Source organism: Toxorhynchites rutilus, chromosome 3, assembly GCF_029784135.1.
Source record: "Toxorhynchites rutilus septentrionalis strain SRP chromosome 3, ASM2978413v1, whole genome shotgun sequence".
Classification (NCBI taxonomy): domain Eukaryota; kingdom Metazoa; phylum Arthropoda; class Insecta; order Diptera; family Culicidae; genus Toxorhynchites; species Toxorhynchites rutilus.
In genome coordinates this window covers 251904598-251924605 of record NC_073746.1, presented here as the reverse complement: position 1 = coordinate 251924605, position 20008 = coordinate 251904598, and the positions used below count along the sequence as shown (strand labels likewise).

Below are 20008 nucleotides of genomic sequence, written 5' to 3'. Positions count from 1 at the left end.
TTATCGACTCGATTTCTATAACAAGGTCCATAGTCATGTAACATTCTAAATGTTATACATTGGATGCAAGGCAATGAAAGGATAATCGACTCCACAATGTTTCTACAGATGGTTGTCGAGTACTTGTGTTTTATTGTTTCTTCCGCTTGGCAACTATTGCATCCCGATGTTACAATGCGATTTTCTCGAAAACGGAGAAAATTGTGACCTAATTTTTTGCTACAAAGCAAATACTAAAAGAATTTTTCTTCGAAGGTGAGAGATCCAATCTCGCTGAACCACATTTTGAATCCTATTTTCAGGTAGTAATTCCAGAATGTGATTATACATTTTGTGTGCTGCAGATTCCTCAGTAATTTGTCTGGAAGCTTGAGAAGTTCACCGATAATTTCCTTTAAGTGTGACATTTCTTCTAGAATCACACTAATGTCTCTGTAGCTTTTCACGCTGTCAGCGTAATCCTGTTGATATGGAAGTACATCCCTAGTCCATTGAAATCGATTAGTGATATGAGATTTAGAATTTCTAATCGGGCATTACAGACCGAGGCCATCCTTGGATTTAGTTTTAACTATTTGTTCATAACGAACTCCATGTGGCACTCCATACCAGATGACTTTGGTAATTTGCTGTTTCAGGAGCTTCTCGATGCCTGCCTAGGGCAGGATGGAAGCAATGTACTTCCATTTTCTAACAGATGTATGGGAACATAAACCAGATCCACTGTTTAATATTTAGAATTCTGGTACGGTTTAACCACAATAATAAAGTCACGCTTCATTTTAATTTCGCCCAGTTTACTGCAATATAGTCTTGAATTGACTTTTTATCGACAACTCCAAATATTTTTATCTTTTCTTGAATAATCAATTCCTCTGGTGATTGAAACTTTGCTCCAAGTTTTAAATCAATCGTTTTCTGAAGATTACTCCGGATACTTCCCCAAATTGGCGGAAGCAATCTATAACTAGCTGTGTTTTGTCAGGATGTCAGGATTGCATATTTGGGAGGGTTGACCTATTGAGGGCTGTCAATACACCACGACCAGATCGAAGAGATGCTTAATGCTTCCCCTTTACAAACTGAGTAATTGACGATGACTTTGTTTCTGATTTGATAGTGTACCATTATTTCAAGAAAAAAGCTCTAGTTCATCCGTCCTTTCCAGGCGATTTGTGAGCAGCGGTGAATCTGATGGCCTCCTCTGTAATGCGGTTCATGAGAGTGACATTGGCTTCAGTGTTTTGGGGACCCACTCTCGTAGGACGAAAGTGGTTTCGATTGGCCGATTCTTCACCCCCGAATAGACCTCTATAGTGCTCGTAAACAGCTGTCTCGATATCGTGTGAATCATTCCTAGGTTTTCGATTTCAGTGTCCGCTTGGCGCTGACTCCTTTCTGAAAAATCCGTTATATACATTTTGTTTGCGTAACATTACTGCTTTGATCCGGGTGATTTCGGCCATGTTGTCGTTGACGACTTTCTGGATGCCGGGCTCACCGTAGAGTTGCGCCAGTTCGTGGTTCATTCTCCTTCTCTATACTCCGTTTTCCTTTACACCACCGTATATTGTTCTGAGCACTCGGCGTTCGAAAACACCTTAGTGAATCCATAATTATGAGGGGAGCTTATACCAGATATTAAGCTTTTAGACTCCGGCTTGACAATTTATAAAACACTTGATTTTTTTTCCGGCAGAAAAAACATGAACCGTTGGGCGTGGCTTGCTGTAATAATTTTTAAATATTAAGACGCTTTCCGACGCCTATTAAAGACATTCGATTTTAATTTTAGAATAAGAGACGAATGAACTCTCAGAGTTTAAAGTCTCTCTAATTCATTACCATTACCATTTTAGAATATCATATCATAAGTAACGTCCATTTCGCGTCTATTGCTTGCGAATCAGGATGAACACTACCACCCCTATTCTGTATTTCGATTGATTCGAAATATTTCGAACGACCTCATAAAATTCCATTCTGTATTCCGTTCGGGTTGATTTGCATTTTGTTCGATCTGTTTCTCTTCGTACAATAAATGAACAAAAGGTTCGAAATAGGGAATGCGCAATTATAACTCGAACGAAATAACGGTTTCGAACGAAATGGAAATCCGCCGGAATACAGAATAGGGCTGTACATTTTATATACAAACCTTCAAATATGCCATCGTCAGCAGAGGTAGCAGTGTGAACGGAACTAGGTACAACAGAGCAGGCTGCGCAGCCTTAAATACTTCCGAGCTAACGGTGGCGGTCAACAAACCGAGAAAATACCTGAAATGAAAGTTGGATGCATTCAGTCATTAGTTTACAAACATACTGAAATCTTCACCCACCCTAATAAGGAACAATGGAAATAAGTAAGCTTCGAGCCGACTCCCCTCGGTGGTGGTACGCCAGTTTCTGCCGTTGTCGTACACTGTGTCTTTTTGTATGCATCATAACGTAACACGAAACATAACAACAGGCCCGGCATAACGATGTCTCCCAGCCCAAGCATTGAAAAGTGACCAGTGTTATGGATGCTGGGGAACACTAGTTTTCCGGGTAGATTTAGCTTGGGTGGCTCTCGCACAATTCCACCGAGATTCAGTTTGCGGGCAACGAGACCCACCGGATTGTCTGCTGGCCGGGTTGCTACTTTGACCATTACATTGGTGCTAAAGATGTACGAGGAGAAAAACACCCAGAACACGTCGTAAATGAGTAGTCCTGTGAGCAGGAGTGTGGATACTTTCAAGCTAGGTAGCCGTACAAACGCGATAAACGCCACACATAGTCCCATTCCCATGGCATCCATTAGTAGCCAGTGTCCAGTGAGAACCCAGATACAAACAATTGACACGGCCAGCGAGAAGCTAAATAATTCCGCTGCTGTGAAGCGACCACAGAAACCGAACGATATCCGATTACCATCTGAACACGGTCGAATGATATATTGACACATCGGAAGCAGAAGAAATGCTAGAGCTACAGTTGCGATGACTGAAAATAAAAAAAAAGTAATTTCGTATCAAAAAGATCCCAAAGATGGACACAATGTAGTTCGTTTCATACTTGCTGTACAAACGGCGAACAGCATCTGCATCGAGTCGAAAAAGAAGAACATAACCAATAACGACACAGATGCTCCCAATGGAAGGCAGAGAGCATGCATTGTATCCAATGTTGCAAATTTATCTAGAAACATAAAAACCCAGACATTAGATAACTAATTGATACAAGCTATACTGCATGGTTGATTACTTTGCTCCGGTGGCACCGGCTCCCCAGTGAGCAAATTGTTCATACTCTCGCTTTGGCGTTTTTTCTCTTTTTCCCGTTGTTCCTGTTCCATGTTGAGACTCCGGAAGCTACCATAAACGATCAAAAGCATTGAGATGAGGCAGGTCGACACTCGCGAGGAGTCCATCATTGAGTAGGAGGACCACTGGTACTCAGTCTGTTGCTGTTGCTGCTGCAGAATGTCGTCCTGTTGGGGTCCTGCAGCGAAAATTTCCGACATTGCGGAACGGGAGAGACCACGTCTAGGCGTCTCCTTGGCAAGCCGTTGAAAATACCGAACCGGCGGTAGTGACGGCGGCGCGAATGCTCCCTAGCGACGTTTCCCTGTGTTGGCACAAAGAAAGCTCCACACTAACAGCGGCTCTCTGTCGCGTTGAGATCGCTGGGGCGAATCAGACCATCGGCACTGGATGATTTGGGGAACACATTTTTCTGATTATTTCATGGAGTTTAATGGACAACCTGAAAAGCAAAAGAAGAAAACGATTGTTTATTTAAGGTTTTTTTAAATTTTTTTTCCGTTTTTGAAAAAAGTAGGAAGTTTTCTCACAGCATGGAAGTAAAAATAGAACAGCATCCTTGTGTTGGCATGCATCTTTTTGTAAAATAAAACTTTTTTTTTCATCCAAAAAAAAAGAATTTTGCAAGAAAGAATTCTTTTTCATGCCTTGGTTTTGATTCAAATATTCAGTTGTCACCTACGTACAAGAGTCGTTTGAAAAGCCCGTGCAAAAAAAACTACAATTTTTTGACGTAGGACTACGTCTAACCGGAAGATATAGGGGGTGAAATGGAAATCTAGGCACTGAACAAGTAGGAAAAAATGCAAGATTTGGAACGCTTATAAATCGAGCATTTCTCAATAGATCGCAAAGGTGAAGGGAAAGGCAAAATCCCGCTCGTGTTGATCTGGAGTTCCCCGCAAGGGTTGCCAGGCCGAGCGCGTTAGTACCAGTGCACCAGTCCACCTAGACGGCGTTATATAGTTTCGGCCGCCGAAGTGATCGAGTTAGCTGGCAAAGCTGCTCGCGACGATAAGAAAACCCGCATTCGGAACAGAACACATTCGGTTCGGTGGACATCAAGACAACAGGCAGTTGCAGCGAGTGGCGAGTGGCAAACGCAATCGCAAAACGGCATCAGGTAGCAGAAGAAAAAAGTTTGTTCTTTATACAAACTGCTTTGGTGGCAAATCCAGAACAAGGCGGCATCGAGGGCGTTCGAAATGGTTTTTTTCAAAACCACGAGTACTGAGTTTTCTAAATTGGAACCATTCCATAAAACAAGGCGCTTTTCAGGGCCATTAAACCTTCCAAAAAAGAGTTTAGGAAATACAGTTCAATGCTTTCTAAAACATTATCCAAAAAATAATAAAACACAAATTGATTTTTTCATCATTTGTTTGCCAGGATCTGATGAGTATGTGAATTTTGCAGTTGTTCTGAGCTTATTGATTTTCACCAATTCTTAAATTGCTTCTAGATTGAAAGTACAGTAATTTACACTTATCTCGACATTTAGCTAATTGGACGGACCTGTAATGCGACATATTTAGTTGGACATTTTTGTAAACATAGAGTTCGGGGTCCAAATTATGACCCCACATTGAAAGTCGACACTGTACCACTGTCATCGCAAATGTTCAATTACAGGTTAAAATTACCTCCAATCCGATACTGAGTGGTGGTAATGCGACGTGCCATTGAATGTAATTTACTGTAAAATATGTCACAAGCTGGATGGGAAGAAATTTTCCAACTGTGAAAGCTGTGGCGAGTGGCAAATGCAATCGCTAAACAGAAAGGTTTAGTCGAACAAGATGAGGATATCGAGTGATAACAAAACAATAAACTCTTTAGATTGAAGATAATTTTGTGATCCTGAAAAGGACCCTTTTTAGCCTGCATGTGAATCCAACGAGCGAACAAATCATAATGAATGTATTTTTTTGCCATCGCTCCTTTTTAACGCTCATTCGTTCGTCTCGTTGGACTCGCCCCTCTGGCTGAGTCTGCCGATTTGTCTCTATCCTGTGAGTGTGTACCGCTAGAGTATAAAACACGCGGACCCCAAAAAAATATCTTATTTTCTTTCAAACCGTAAACCCGTGTGGTTGTACGGCATCGGTATCGTGGACGTAACAAAGGAGGACAAGTTAAGGGAAAGGCAGAGTCTCACTCGAACCGTGCAGGTCTCCAGTTCCCTGTTGGTCGCATTCACTGATTGCTCCGCAAGGGTAACTAAGCCGAACGGATTGGTGCCGGAGCACCAGTATAACTAACAGCGATTATAGAGTTTCGGCCGTCGGAGTGCTCGAGTTGGCTTGCAAAGCTGCTCACGACAATCAGAAAACCCGCATCAAGAACAGAGCAGCTTCGGTTCGGCGCTCATCAAGGCAACAATTAGTTTCAGTGAGTGGCAAAGTGTTTCTCCGGCACGTCGCATTAAATGTAATTTACTGAACCACATGTCACAAGCTGGATGGGAAGAAATTTTCCAAAGAAAGTTGTGGCGAGTGGCAAACGCAATAGCTAAACAGGAAGGTTTAACCGAACATGATGAGAATATCGAGTGATAACAAAAACACAACACCAAAGGTTCTTTTCAGAACCATCAACATATTCATAAAGAGTAAACAGTAAACTAATCCATTTTTCAGGTAGATAGGTATTCACGTAGGAGAAGAAAATAAAACAATACATTTAAAATATATATTTAACAAAAGCTGTCCCCTTTGTATAGTCCTACGTAACTCCGGTTATGTCCCCGACATTACCCACCCGTCTTTTTTTTATTTTTCAACATACTCTCCTAAAAAAATTAAAAAATAAAAATAGCTATACTTCCTCGCTTGAATAAAATCTTCCCAAACACAAAAAACAGACTAATCTGCCTAGAGGCGAATGAACTGAAAAGTTTAAACCCTCTTAAAGCCAAAAAGAAGAAGAAGAAGACTAATCTGCGAACGATTTTTTACTAAAAAAATATTTTTTTTATATTTATCACCGTCTTCGCCCTAGCCGTACAGACTGAAAATATTCCTTTACTTAAACTACTTAAATTATACAATATTCCTAATCCTTCTTTGAAACGAGCTTTTGGACAGATTCATATCGAACTCATCACTCACATTATTGAATGCACGAAGATAGTGATCCCCGATAATCGTTCGATTAATCGATTAATCGAATACTTCCTACAGAAAACGATTATTAATCGAACGAATACTGCACAACCAATAATCGAAGCGAACGAATAATTTACGTCGATTAATCGATCCAAACCCAGAGAGAAAAAAAAGTACGGCCGCTGCAGTTTTATTCTGGAAATCAATTATTATCTTTGATGCTCAACTAAGTTCATAACGATGCTCAATAGCGTTAACGCGAATTAAGTTTCGTTTACGACTTTAGGGGAGCGTAAAAGATAATAATTGATTTTCAGGCGGAATGAACACTTTTTTGATTCCATATGGCTTTCTAGCAAATGAGAAATATTAGTCTAACTAATTATTTCTCTCAGTGTGACGATTAATCGATTAATCGATTATTTGGGGCGATTAATCGTATCGAATAACAAACTGCTGAAAACTATTCGATTAGCTGATGAACGATTAATTTCAAAAATCGGGGATCACTACACGAAGACACGAGTCGAAAGGCCCATTTATACGTTGCTAGTAGCTGACTTCACAACGAGCAGCTACTGACCCGGTGAACTCGCTTGACAAATGGTTGACTCGCCTTGTCCGTTCACACAATGTGAGCTGCTGACAAGAAACTAGATACTAAGTACGGGTTTACCAGAGATGCCAGACGATTTTTCAAATGTCCATCAAATAGTCAGAAACAGCAATCAGGTCCGAATTTGACAGATGATTGATCCGAAATCAACTTATTTATTGGCTGTTTTCGGCTTAGGTTTTCAGTTGAATTTATCATTACACAATTTTAAATTTTATCGCGAGACACACGCTGGCCGTGTTTACAAATACTTTGTGCTGAATTTCTTTGAACTGAGGGTACTATCCGAAAAAAGCAGAAAGAAAAAAGGATTCGGGCCAGGAATTGGATGCAAAGAAAAGGAGTAACAAATACAATACTGGAGTAACTCCACGATGATGATCCCCGAGAGTACAGAGCAGTGTTGGAAATAACACCTGAAAAAGTGAAAAAACTGTTGGATTTAATTGCTCCACAAATACAACGCCAATATACACTCATGAGTGAAACTAGAAATGATGTGCCTTTCTTCTGGAATATGGAATATATATCAGATTATTGTCGCTATTTTTTAGAACCTCGAAAGCATCCATAGCTTAATTAATTCCGAAAGTATGTGGTGCTACAAATGGCAGTCTAAAAGATTTTTCAAAATTTGATTTACTTCGCGTTGACAGCAGCTTCGTGTACCAATTTGTGAAATGAAAATGATAGTAGATTCGCCGGAGGAATAAATACGTCTCAAAAACTAAAATAATGAATGAAAATATACTTTTTTCAAATCGAATATGTATTCTGTTTCTTAGAACAATACTTTTTTTTGCAAGTTGTGAGTGAATTTTGAATGAAAATTGTGCCCGATGATGATTTTATATTTAGATTCCCAATAAAACTGTCTCAATAAGAAAACGTGCCCCGCCAGTGTGCCAAACAAAATAACAACGATTCCGTTTAGAAACTATTAGGGTTTTATTTGTTTTTCCAATATTTTTCAAGTCTATAAATATCTTCGCATATTTTCAAATATCTTAAAAATAGAGACATTTGTTTACATTTGGCATCCCTGATTCGAACGCTAAATTCTGTTTTTTGACGTTTTGAGGGATGCGAGTGCGAGTAAATTCAAAAAACTTTGAAGTAGCTCGCACGCCGAATCACACATGACACTAACTGGCATGATGTGTTCACACGGTGTGAGTAGCTGCACTGCAGTAACTGACTAGATCGACTCGTATGCTTACTCGCACCGTCTGAACCCGGCTGAACGGATTGTTGTAGCCACGGTTGCCAACTTAATTTGTTCGAAAAGTTAATGTCGATTTTTGGGAAAACAAAAACATCATTTCCAATTAATTTTATATCCCTAGTTCTGTTTCACAATCTTTCGCCATCTTAAAGAATTAAAACAGCTTAAATATTCTATCCTCCCAGAACATTTTTGCTTCCTCGTCGAAAACTGCTGCGAGCCATACATGTGAAAAACAGGTTGCTTGATAGTAGCTCATAATACAGAATCCATTCCAAATCCCATCCAGAAACAGAGTACAGGGAAACATCGATATAACGTACTCTCGTTATAACGTACTCTCGATATAACGTACATTTTACCTCGATGAATTTTTTTTTCCTTTACACTTTGGAAATGTGTACGTTATACATCCAAAGTGTAAAGGAAAAAAAAATTTCATTATTTTTTTTTCCTGATAGAACATGAATTATCTGTATTGTGATGCTTAAACAAGTTTTGTACCTTTAATCAATTCCGAAATACAGCTGGTTTTGTAATTCCGGATTCTAAATGAATCAAGCTTTAATCAACAGTACGAAGGGAAACATCATGAGAAAGGCTGGCTTCGTCTTCTGATTGAAGTTATTCATTAACTTAACTAAAACAGCAACACAATAATGTATAATAGACTACGTTTGTGAGTACTTTATTATGCTTCGATATAACGTACAATTCGATACAACGTACAATTTTGAAAGTGAAATATACGTTATACCTGTATATCTTTCCTCGGGCGAAGCCGGATGTGTAAAAGAATTTTGAAGCATTGTATAATTCCTCGCATAAGCGGAAATGCTAGTGTTTCGTCTGACCTTTTGATCGTTTATATTTTTTCCAAAAAACCTACAGCATCACTATAGTCAATTGCAGACTTTTCACTAAACCCATCGTCTATGCTTTGGAATGAATCTTTAAGTACGATTCACATACAACATCCACGTCACGTTCACGTTCCGTCACGTCACGTTGCGTTGATTATTCTTCCATGGAATTTCTATTGAAGCATTCACATACACCAGCAACGGCAAGTCGAAGTTCCCGTTGCCGTTGTATGTGAATGTTTGCATGAGAACTGCTGGGAAGAATAATTGAGGCAACGTGACGGGACGGAACGTGAACGTGACGTTGATGTTGTATGTTAATCGCACTTTACTCGACAAATGAGGAAATCATATCAGCATTGGAAGACTTGTTGAATTTTTCATAATTTTTATGATATTTAGTACGGTTATAGATATATTTACCATAGTCCCATCATTAAAGTCGATTCTACTTTGAATCAGACGAACAAATTACTTATGAAGTCTTTTTATATTGACTTTGGATTCAAAAATTTTCTCTTGAGTAATTTTACACTCTGAAACGTCTTCTTACATTGATAACTCTGGGGATACATCTACATTAGGGTGCCAATGAATGTATGGGAAAAAATCGACTCTAAAATTTCAAAAAGTAACCTATACAAAAAGTCTACCTGTACAAAATGTTCACCACCTCGAAAAAACACCCTATGCCGAATTTCAGCTCAATCGGGTTTAAGGGAGAGTGGCGCAAAGTGATCAAAGTTTGAGTTTTTTGAAAATCTAAAACTCACCCGTTTCATGCAATTCTAAGACATTTGACATCAAAACAAATTTTTCGAAAACCCCGATTTCCTTGGGTGATTTTTCGATTTTCGAAAAATTCAAACTTTGATCACTTTGCGCCACTCTCCTTTAAATCCGATTGAGGTGAAATTCGGCATAGGGTGAAGTGGTGAACATTTTGTATAGGGTAACTTTTTTTGAAATTAGAGATGACCATTTTCATTGGCACCCTAATCTACATACACATTATCCTCGATAAAGCAATGTTGTTCCTCAAATTTAATCTCGTTGTAATTTCATAAATTCGTCAGACAATCTGGTTTAATGAATTTTTCTAGCACTGTTTTGAAAAACCACAAAACAATTGAGGGTAGAGATAAAAAAGTTAAGTACAGCTTTGCGTCTAGAGAATTTAACTTAATGTAAGATATATACAAGTGCGAACCGGAGAACTATCATGACAGAAAACTTTGGCATGGAAACCAGTATGTTTATTACGAATTATATAAAGAGTACAATAAATCAGGATTATTTCAGAAAAACCAGGATAAATTGAGTGTTCGTCAGGATATCAGGGAGCGTGCTGAAATCCTGAAAAATAAGGAAGGTTGGCATCTCTGGTTGTAACCATAATTGATCCTGTGACGGGGAAGTGCCAAAAACGAGAAACTCCGGAAACGACGCGGTGGAACGTAGAATGGGATTTGTTCCAAAAGTTCAGAATAGTCAATGCAGCCTCGTAGCATGTCAAAAACGAATAAGCGCTGCGTGTAGACCCGTCTGCTGGATAGGGTTCCCAGGTCGATCAGCTGGCAACGGTCGGAGTATGGAGGAAGGTTAACAGGGTCATTCCATGGAAGATGAAGTAGTGCAAACCGTATGCGTTCAATCTGCGATGTGTAATACGGGCACCAGACAGATTTTAATGAATACAAAATTTCACCATAAATTGACGCATTCTTGTTCGATCAAATTTAGACTGTAACCTTTATCCGAATTCCGTTTGACGCATTGCATCGCCTGTCTCATCACCGTACTATTGTGAAGTTTTGGACCGATTAAGAACCGCGATTAAGCACAAAAGGTCAGGTTTATTGACGAAAGGAGTGGTCCTCATCCACGATAATGCGCGGCCCCATTCCGCTCGCGTAACTCAAGAGTAATTGAATAAATTCAAATGGACTGTGTTCGAGCATCCTCCTTACTCCCCAGACCTCGTCTCTAGCGACTATCACTTATTCCCGGTGATGAAACAGGCGTTCGGTGGTCAACGATTCGATAACACTGAAGAAATCCGTGACGCAGTTACATCGTACTTCAAAAAGTTGGACGCTACGCTCGGAATAGGAAAAACTCGTGCCACGCTATGAAAAATGCCTCGAACTTTACGGCGATTATGTAGAAAAATAGAAAATAAAAACTTAGATTACGAAAAGCACCTTTTTTTTGTCCTAACTTTATTTTTCCGCGATTTCTGAGGCACTGAAATGACCCTCGTATATTTTGATTACCACTCGCGATGTTTTTATGTTTTGATAAGTTCAAAGTAAGAGGCTGTCCACATACCACGTGGACAACTTTAGGGGGGGTAGGGGTTACGGAAATGTCCACGCTTGTTCACGGTGAGGGGGGAGGGGTATAGACAATATCCACGTGGACACGTTGAATGAATATTTTGAAAAAAAAACTGTTCACATCTGTGTTCAACAATATATGGAAATTTCTGCATTCTGAATTTTCACTAAATTCAGTTGTATTCATCGACAAAAAGGATTGAGCTGTCTGATAGTGCTGAACATCTATATTTTTATATAGTTGAAATTCTTTGCTGAAATGTGTATTCTGAGGATGTATTTTGGAGCGTATCTTTGAGGCAAGCGGAATGAACCATGATCAGCTATCCCCAAAAGTGGTCTTCACCCGGAGAAAGTCAACTTTGTATCTGGTGAGATTCGAACGCAATTCTGCAACTACACAACTAAACGAACCAAAATCAGTGATTTATAATTAGTCAATATGATAGATAAGCTGTTCCACCAGAATTATGCCAAATCCCATGTTTCTTTGACAGCCCGAAAAAAATTCTTGGAGTTTGGCTGGGATGTGGTACTCGGTGGAGTACCTATTTGGGCCATACTCACCAGATATTGCATCAGATGCCGTTGGAAAAAAGGGCAAGAATTATGACTCATGGATAAAAATGGCATAAAAAGTATCCTGCACAGTTTTTTGACGAGAAAACAAAAGGTCTGTGGATTTGTGGAGAAAAAAACGGTGCACATACAGTACCTTTCAAGAAGTTAGAAAAAGTTTTTGAATTTTTCAGCGATCAGGAAAAGCTCGGTTGAAACGAAGTGTAAATAGTGGGAAACATAACCTATCTTCGTTAATTTTATAAAGGAGTGATAATGGTAAATGGGGAGTAACATCTGGTTCTAAAGTTATGGAACACCGATACTTATTTTTTTTTTTGAAGGAAGGTTACAAAGTTTGTTTTATAAACGAAAATAGTCGTTGTATACCATTTTATCATTTGGATCGATATCTTTCGCATCTCTAAAGGTTAAAAAAAATGAGTGGTTCTATAGTTATGAAATGAAGTGTAGAATCGTATAAGTGTGTATCCTAAAAACTATGCTTTTGTTTTTCCCCTAAAAATTGGCAAAAATATTTCGAATAATTCTACATATCCCAACACTATGAAGTTGTTCAAAATCATTGGTAGATTTTTGTAGTGCAGATTGATGGTTAGAAAAAATAAGTGAACAGCATCAACTATTAGGGACAGATTATTTTGAGCGTTTATAAGATTGGCTATTTGAATTTAATTGTTCTATTCAGGCGCGAAACATAAAAAAAAACTAAACCGCCAGTGTTTCATAACTATAGAACCAGATGGAAAAGTCAGGAGTAGAACAAGTATTTCGGAATAATTTGTTACTGTTTTTGTGTCAAAACTACCGCGATTATTTGGTAATTGGGCACCAGTTAACGAAATCCGGACGGTCTTCAGGAACTAGGGACTTCCCCCTGAAAACCAATTCGAGAACTAGTGATGAATAATCTTATGAAGGGTAGATGTAGCTAAAAAGCAGTATCATTATTTGAACGGACATTGAACTAAAATGAGTTACGGATTAGAAACTGGTAGTAATTCATGCAAAATCGATTTAAATTTTGGAAAGGAGTGATAGTTTTCCATCTGGTTCTTTATTTATGAATCACCGGCATTTTTTGTTTAACTTCACGGGCAATGTTAGGCAATAAACCAAAAATTGACTACGAACCCCTATTACTAATGAAGCTAACATTTTTATCAAGTAAAACAGAGAATAGAAAATAAAAACGAATTTAAAATGGAATTTATACGCAACACAATTTTTTCGCCGAATTTTGTTTCCAAGAAGAGAAGAAATGTCCACGTGGTCAACAGAGGGTGGAGGTTCTATTGTTGATGGAAAATGTGGGAGACACCAATCGCTTAGATCAAGTCGACTTCACGCATCGATATGTACGCGAGGCAAAAAATAGCAAATTCTGACGCGATCCTATACGAGTTTATTCAATCTTGAGACAATTGATGGAAGCTTCCAAAAATCACAATTTTGGTTTTGACCAATTTTAATTACGACTGACTTTTTATAAGGGCGTATGCAGAAACATTGAACTTTTTTTCAAAAAATCGTAACTCAAAATCCAGATATGACGATTAAAATATGATGTTTGACAAATTTGTTAGAGAATAAATGAATCATTTGGGAAAAAATGTATTAATGTATTGTTAAAAATATTTCTCGAAAATTAAATACAGGTCGGACTCGATTATATATAATCGCAATTTCACTTTCAACGTTAATGACATTCATACATTAATGAAAAAATTGTTTTCTTGAGATTCGATTATGTATAGGATTTGAAAATAATTGTTGAAAAAAAATGGTCGACTATATATAATCGAGTCCGACCTGTATAATATTAAAAACAATTATATCTCAAAAAATCCATATATTCATAAAATAACACCCCAGAAAAATCTCATGCCCAGCATTATACAGAACTACTATAATGTTAAATATTGAATAGAATGATTCTTTTAAGTCTTACCAGTTGAGTCATTGCTGATTTTGAATATCAAAAAACTTTTTCCATTGGAATTTCAACATTTTCGAAATTAACTCTTATTTACGTTGAGTGGGGGTGAGAATGGGTCAAGCATAAAATTGAACATATGCAACTAAGTTGCAATGTACATGCAAAAATACACCAATACACTCACAATTAGTAGCAATTCTCCAATTTCAACACTTATTACACCGCCCCTAGAAGTGGCTTTTTTCCTATGAAGTGGAATTGGAGGCAAACTATTCGCACGTATAAGGAGAAAATCGTTTCCTTAGCGAAAACTTTGCAGAAGCCACATTTTCGAGGATTGCTGAAGCCGCTAACTGATAGCCTTAAGGTGAAGGTGGAAGGAAGCCACAAATGGCTGCCACAATGGCGCTCATTTCTTTCATCTCCCTCCCTCACCCCTCTCCAGAAAATCAATAATTTTGCGGAACAAGTAGTATCAATCAAACTCTAATCGATTACTCACAAGATATTAAATTTTCATCTGCCGTCGCACTGTATAGAATTATTCATCGGAACACATCGTTCATACATTTTACTTTAGTATTGAAGTGTTTTTTTTTCAAAAGTATTCTAAGACTCGTGTTAGTGAAACGCCACACAGTCTGATAAGTGAATTGATCTATTTACGTACAAAAATCAAAACAAACGAAACAAATTACTCTTCTCTCACAAACACTGTTACTCCATTTTTCACGTGGTTTTACCTTTCTACTACATTGGCTTCCTTCCACCTTCATCTTAAAATATCTCAAAATTGAAAAATCTTTAAAAAATGTGTCTAAAGTAGCCCCACACGACGGCATCTCACTTTATTTGTGTACATGGTGCTATAAACAAATGCTATAAAAATCGCTTAACTTCTTTTCTTCTCAGCTCGGACGTCAAGTGTGAGAAAGTTTTGTTTGGTGAGCGAAGTAGAATCCACCTTCTTCTCGTCGCCGGATGAAGTTTGCGTGTGCAAGGGAATCTTACTCACTCATATGTACACAGTGAAATAACATCAAAGCACTGACAGAAGAGGCAGTAAAAAAGTGAAACTGATTATTTTTCGGTGAAAAACTCTCTGTTTCGATAAGGAACGGCAGATTGCAACCTCATATTCTGCGTATGGACAGTATAATAAGATAATGGCGTTACTCCGGGGATGATGTTTTCTATGGGTTGCAAGCAAATCCGGTGAATTTGCATTCGCCACTGAAGTTCGATAAAGGGCTTTGAAACTTCGGTTCAAGGTGAGTCTCGCGAACGCAAATATGTTTGCTCTGGCTCTGATGTGTGTTGTTCTGTTACATAAACGCTTTGTTTGGATTGCAGCGATTGGTTTCTTCTTAACAACATCCAGCGGCTGATTGTTAGGTGAAGTAGTTTCGGAGGGCATCATCCATCAATCGTGTGTTCCTGGAGATTCTCTTGTGATCAAAAAGTGCTCAAAGCGATTGCGCCGCAAAAAAGTGATAAAAACGCGATCAGCTGTTATCAAAGTACAGGTTTCTTTGCTGTCAATAAGGGACCTATTATTTCATATAGACGCCGAATCTCACGGTGATTCTTCGGTATGTGGGACAACACGATAGCAATGTTGCGGATACGAATTTGACATCATTGCTGTTTCCCTCAACATAGAGTAGCTATCCTGAGTGCGAGGAAGTGTTGATTTCGAAAGAAAAGGTAAAGCGGTGACGGAAAAAGGCAATTTATTGGTGCGACAGAGAGGATTTGATCCGGTACATATCTCAACCATGGACACTTCTAGCGGCGCCTTCATCAAAACAATCGAGTGGGATATGATGGATAAGAAAAAGTTTTTTCCACTGTCCATGCTGAGTTCTTTTTCGGTACGATGTGCGTTGTATCCACTGACGGTGATTAAAACACAATTGCAGGTGAGAATATCAGCACTTTCATGAAAAATTAATTGTAGAAGAGTACATCAATTTCGCATTCCTATTTTCGATAAACAAAATTCACAATTGTGAGATCACCATAATCAATATATTTAACAATATATTAGAACGCATTCTGAAATATAAACTGTCAAATAAAAGTCACTTTTCTGTTCTTAACAAAACGTAAACATGCTTCTGTTTCAATCACGATAGTTGTTTATTAGATATAATCGTAATAACATGAGGTGTTCGTCATTCGCAGTCGAGAACTCATGAAAATTGACAAAGTTAGGAAAACTTTCATTAAATTAAAACGCTGCCTAAAACATGGCCTCAAGATAGTCATCAGAGATTTCAATGCTTAGATCGGTAAAGAGGAGGAGTTCAAACCTAGTATGTCCTATTGGCGAATATGGCCGTACGCAGTACCGTCTTCCAACACAAATTCCTCCACCAATACATCTGGAGGTCACCAAATCTAAAAGAATCTTAGATCGACCATGTTCTGATAAACGGTCGGCATTTCTCGGACATAACTGACGTCAGAACCTATCGAGGCGTTAACATCGTTTCGGACCACTATCTAGTGATGGTTAGTAAGCGCTTAGTAAACTCTGTTGTGAACAACATTCGGTACCGATGCCCGCGACGGTACAATCTTAAGCGGCTCAAGCAAGCAGACGTCGCCGAAAACAACGCCCATACGCTCGAAGCTGCCCTGTCGGGAGAGGACGAAATTAACGAGGCTCCTCTTGTGGACTATTGTATCCACAAGCAGTAATGTGTTGGAATAAGGATGGGAGTATCCTGACGAACGAACGAGAAGTGACCAAAAGATGGAGGCAGCACTTCGATGAACACCTGAATGGCACACAGGCAGAGAACCAAGATAACGATGGAAGCGATTACGTTTTTTTAAAATTTATACTTCAGTATCATAAAGACCGTCTTTTTTGATTACAAACGAAAAAATAAGTATACATGAAGTGCGCCACATATTATTTGCGAATTATTGAGAAAAAAATCTAAATTAGTACAAAAATAACAAACGAGTACAAAAAATAACAAACTAGTAAATTTCGCGACACCTTTTAATAAATGCTGCCTTATTAAATATATTGGATACATCCTGGGGAAGCTCATTCCAGAAAACAACTCCGAAACGAAAAATGATCTACCATATTGTGCAGTTCCCTATCGAGGTATAATGAATTTACGTTTACGTTTGTGTGGGTGCAGTAAATAAGGAAGATGTACCACCTCCAACGATAGGTAAGTTGGAAATGGTATCAAACCGCTGAAGAACAACAAATCCACTGGAAAAAATGATGAAGGGGCGGAATTTATCAAGATGGGTCCTAAAAAGTTGATTAACTATCTGCATCGACTGATTTTCAGAATTTGAGAAACAGAACAACTACCGGAGGAGTAGAAAAATGAAGTTAGTTGCCCTATCTTCAAGAAAGGTGTCAAACGAGTACGAATATCGTACGATCACCGTTCTGAATGTAGTCTACAATGTGCTTTCTCAAATCAACTTCAATCGTCTAGCGCCACTTACAAACAGATTTGTGGGAAGTTATTAGGCCGGTTTCATCGAAAGTCGGTCTACTACTTACCAAATCATTACCTTGAGGCAGTACCTCCAGAAATGCCGTGAGTATAGAATCCCAACGCATCATCTATTGATCGACTCTAAAGCCGCACATGATTCCATAACACGAAAAGAGCTACGGGGAATTATGGACGAGAACGACTCAATGGTAATGTTTGACAATGGTACCAGCCGCGAGATCCTAAGGTGCATTATCAATAGTAGTCGTACCTACTACGGTCTCCACAAACACTTGAGGCCAAACAGACTTAGCAATCGTGCGAAATGTTCCCTGTACAAAACGCTCATAATACCGGTTATCTTCTACGGGCGCGAAACGTAGACTATACTCGAAGACGACCTGCAAGCACTTGGTGTCTTTGAACAACGGGTGTTGGGAACCATCTTTGGCAGTGTACAGGAGGACAGCGTATGAAGACGAAGGATGGAATACGGGCTTTCGCAATTCACCGATGAACCCAGTGTCCAGAAAGTGATCAAGCTATCCTGCATAAATAGTGTTCATCGGAGATCTGGTACTGGTCAAGACGACTAAGAGCGCAGCGAACAAGCTGGTTAGATCAAGTGGAACAGGACTTGGTGAGCACAGGATGCTAGCGGAATTGGAGAGGAATAGCCACGAACCGAGTTAATTACAGAAACATTGTGAATCAAGCCATGTTGTTAAAAATCAAGACGCTAAGCCAAAATAATTGAATAAAATTTGAAAAGGCCACTAAAGTCTGATCCACAATTATTATGTAATGAGCACTATTGAAAATGTCACTAATAACATATCTTTCGGTTATCTTCCCCCATTCAGGTCCAGTACAAGAACGATGTGTACAAGGGAATGATCGATGCGGGCTGCAAAATCTACCGCCACGAAGGCATTTCTGGTCTGTACCGAGGCTTCTGGATATCCTCGGTGCAGATAGTTTCGGGAGTGTTCTACATCAGCACATACGAGGGCGTGCGGCACGTACTGAATCAGCACGGAGCGAGCCAACGAACGAAATCACTGGTCGCCGGGGGCTGCGCCTCGCTCGTCGGTCAAACTATCATCGTTCCGTTTGATGTGATATCGCAACACGCGATGGTGCTGGGCATGGGAACGATGGCGGGCAGCAAAGGAGGAAGCGTGAATCCACTGGGGATCAACTTCGACAAACAAAGCAGCCGGATCAGGATAACGGTGGACATTGCACGGGAAATTGTGCGACGAGATGGATTCAAAGGATTTTACCGGGGGTACACTGCTAGCTTGATGGCTTACGTACCGAACTCAGCCATGTGGTGGGCGTTTTATCACCTGTATCAGGATGAGCTGCTCAAAATGTCGCCTCCCTGGGTGTCCCACTTGCTGGTGCAGTGTGTTGCCGGAAGCTTAGGTGGATTCACAACGACGATTATCACCAACCCACTTGACATCGTTCGAGCACGACTGCAGGTGCAACGGTTAGACTCAATGCAGGTCGCCTTCCGCGAGCTTTGGCACGAGGAACATTTCCACATGTTCTTCAAGGGTCTCACCGCTCGTTTAGTACAATCAGCCGCGTTTTCTTTTAGCATTATCTTAGGCTACGAAACGATCAAGCGAGTTTCGGTAAACGAACAATACAAACACTTAATACGGTGGTGATTTGGAAACGGCAAGAAAAAAAACCATTGAATGGATAAAATAAGTCTTGGTGTTCTGCTATATGTGCGGCCGTTTATGCCATGGAATAATAACAATGATAATAATCGCAATAGGTAGAACACTTTGATGCTAGGTGGTAATAAATAAGCTTTTCAATTGTGCTAGCACAACAATGTCGGGGTTAGATTGTTACCAATATTTGTTCCATGCAGAGGATAGGAAATAGAAGTGTATTACAAGATAGGTAAACACCTCACAGTGACGAATGGGCAATCGAATTTCCTACATATTATATAACGTAGAAAAGGAGGTAGTAACATCGTATGCCATTATGTTTACCAACAAAAAGTGCAACAAGTCATCCGGCCGGATAGAATTACTTCACGCACGTGGCGATTCAACTGCTAGCAGGGTTTAATATTTTTACTGTTTCTCGTTCGGACAACAGATCATGAGGCCATTGTTTCCTACTTTAGTTATGGAAGTGGACGTTTGAGCTTTTTTGCGTTGCTTGAATGTTACCATATCTTGTCTAGACTCATTTTATGATAATTTATTTTACGCAATAAGTTAGCATTCATATTTAAAACTGGCAAGAACAAAACAAAAACACAAAAGTATATGCCTAAGAATAAAAGCCAATAAAATGTAATTATTCATGCTTCGTGGAAGCATGGACACGAGAAACGTGCGTGTGTGTTTCGTGCTGTATAAACTGTAAAATGTGTAATTCAAATACAACCGTTGTATCAAAAAGGTAAATTATATGGATGAGAAAATTCGAATTTATATTCAGTATTATCACCGAACTACTTTTCGCTTTGCTGCCGTTATTTATTTATTTCTGTTTACATACGAAGTTCATATCA

At 39.1% G+C, this 20008-nt stretch overlaps 2 protein-coding genes across 10 annotated transcripts in view; one reads left to right on the top strand and one right to left on the bottom strand.

Moving 5' to 3' along the window:
• Window positions 1-20008, bottom strand: part of LOC129776155 (signal peptide peptidase-like 3) — an 89026-nt gene that overhangs the window by 3311 nt on the left and 65707 nt on the right. For all 8 annotated transcript variants that reach the window (XM_055781612.1, XM_055781618.1, XM_055781610.1 and 5 more), the window contains 4 exons: window positions 3252-3752; window positions 3063-3185; window positions 2342-2990; window positions 2159-2279 (listed from right to left, as the gene is read on the bottom strand). In XM_055781612.1, coding sequence (XP_055637587.1) covers window positions 2159-2279; window positions 2342-2990; window positions 3063-3185; window positions 3252-3510 — 1152 coding nt within the window. In that variant the 5' untranslated portion in view covers window positions 3511-3752. The remainder of the gene's footprint in view (window positions 1-2158; window positions 2280-2341; window positions 2991-3062; window positions 3186-3251; window positions 3753-20008) is intronic.
• Window positions 14978-19918, top strand: LOC129776163 (solute carrier family 25 member 44). Of its 2 annotated transcripts, XM_055781633.1 has the most exons (4): window positions 14978-15249; window positions 15332-15570; window positions 15641-15900; window positions 18321-19918. In XM_055781633.1, exons 3-4 carry the CDS (start codon window positions 15757-15759, stop codon window positions 19137-19139), a joined length of 963 nt encoding a protein of 320 aa, XP_055637608.1. In that variant the 5' UTR covers window positions 14978-15249; window positions 15332-15570; window positions 15641-15756; the 3' UTR covers window positions 19140-19918. The 2 variants fall into 2 exon arrangements, with proteins under 2 accessions (XP_055637608.1, XP_055637607.1); XM_055781632.1 differs by having other exon boundaries at window positions 15332-15900.

Coding starts and splice junctions, on each gene's coding strand:
- LOC129776163 (XM_055781633.1), top strand. CDS start 15,757: ATGGACACTTCTAGCGGCGCCTTCATCAAAACAATCGAGTGGGATATG. Junction 15,901..18,320: donor TGATTAAAACACAATTGCAG/GTGAGAATATCA, acceptor TCCCCCATTCAG/GTCCAGTACAAGAACGATGT.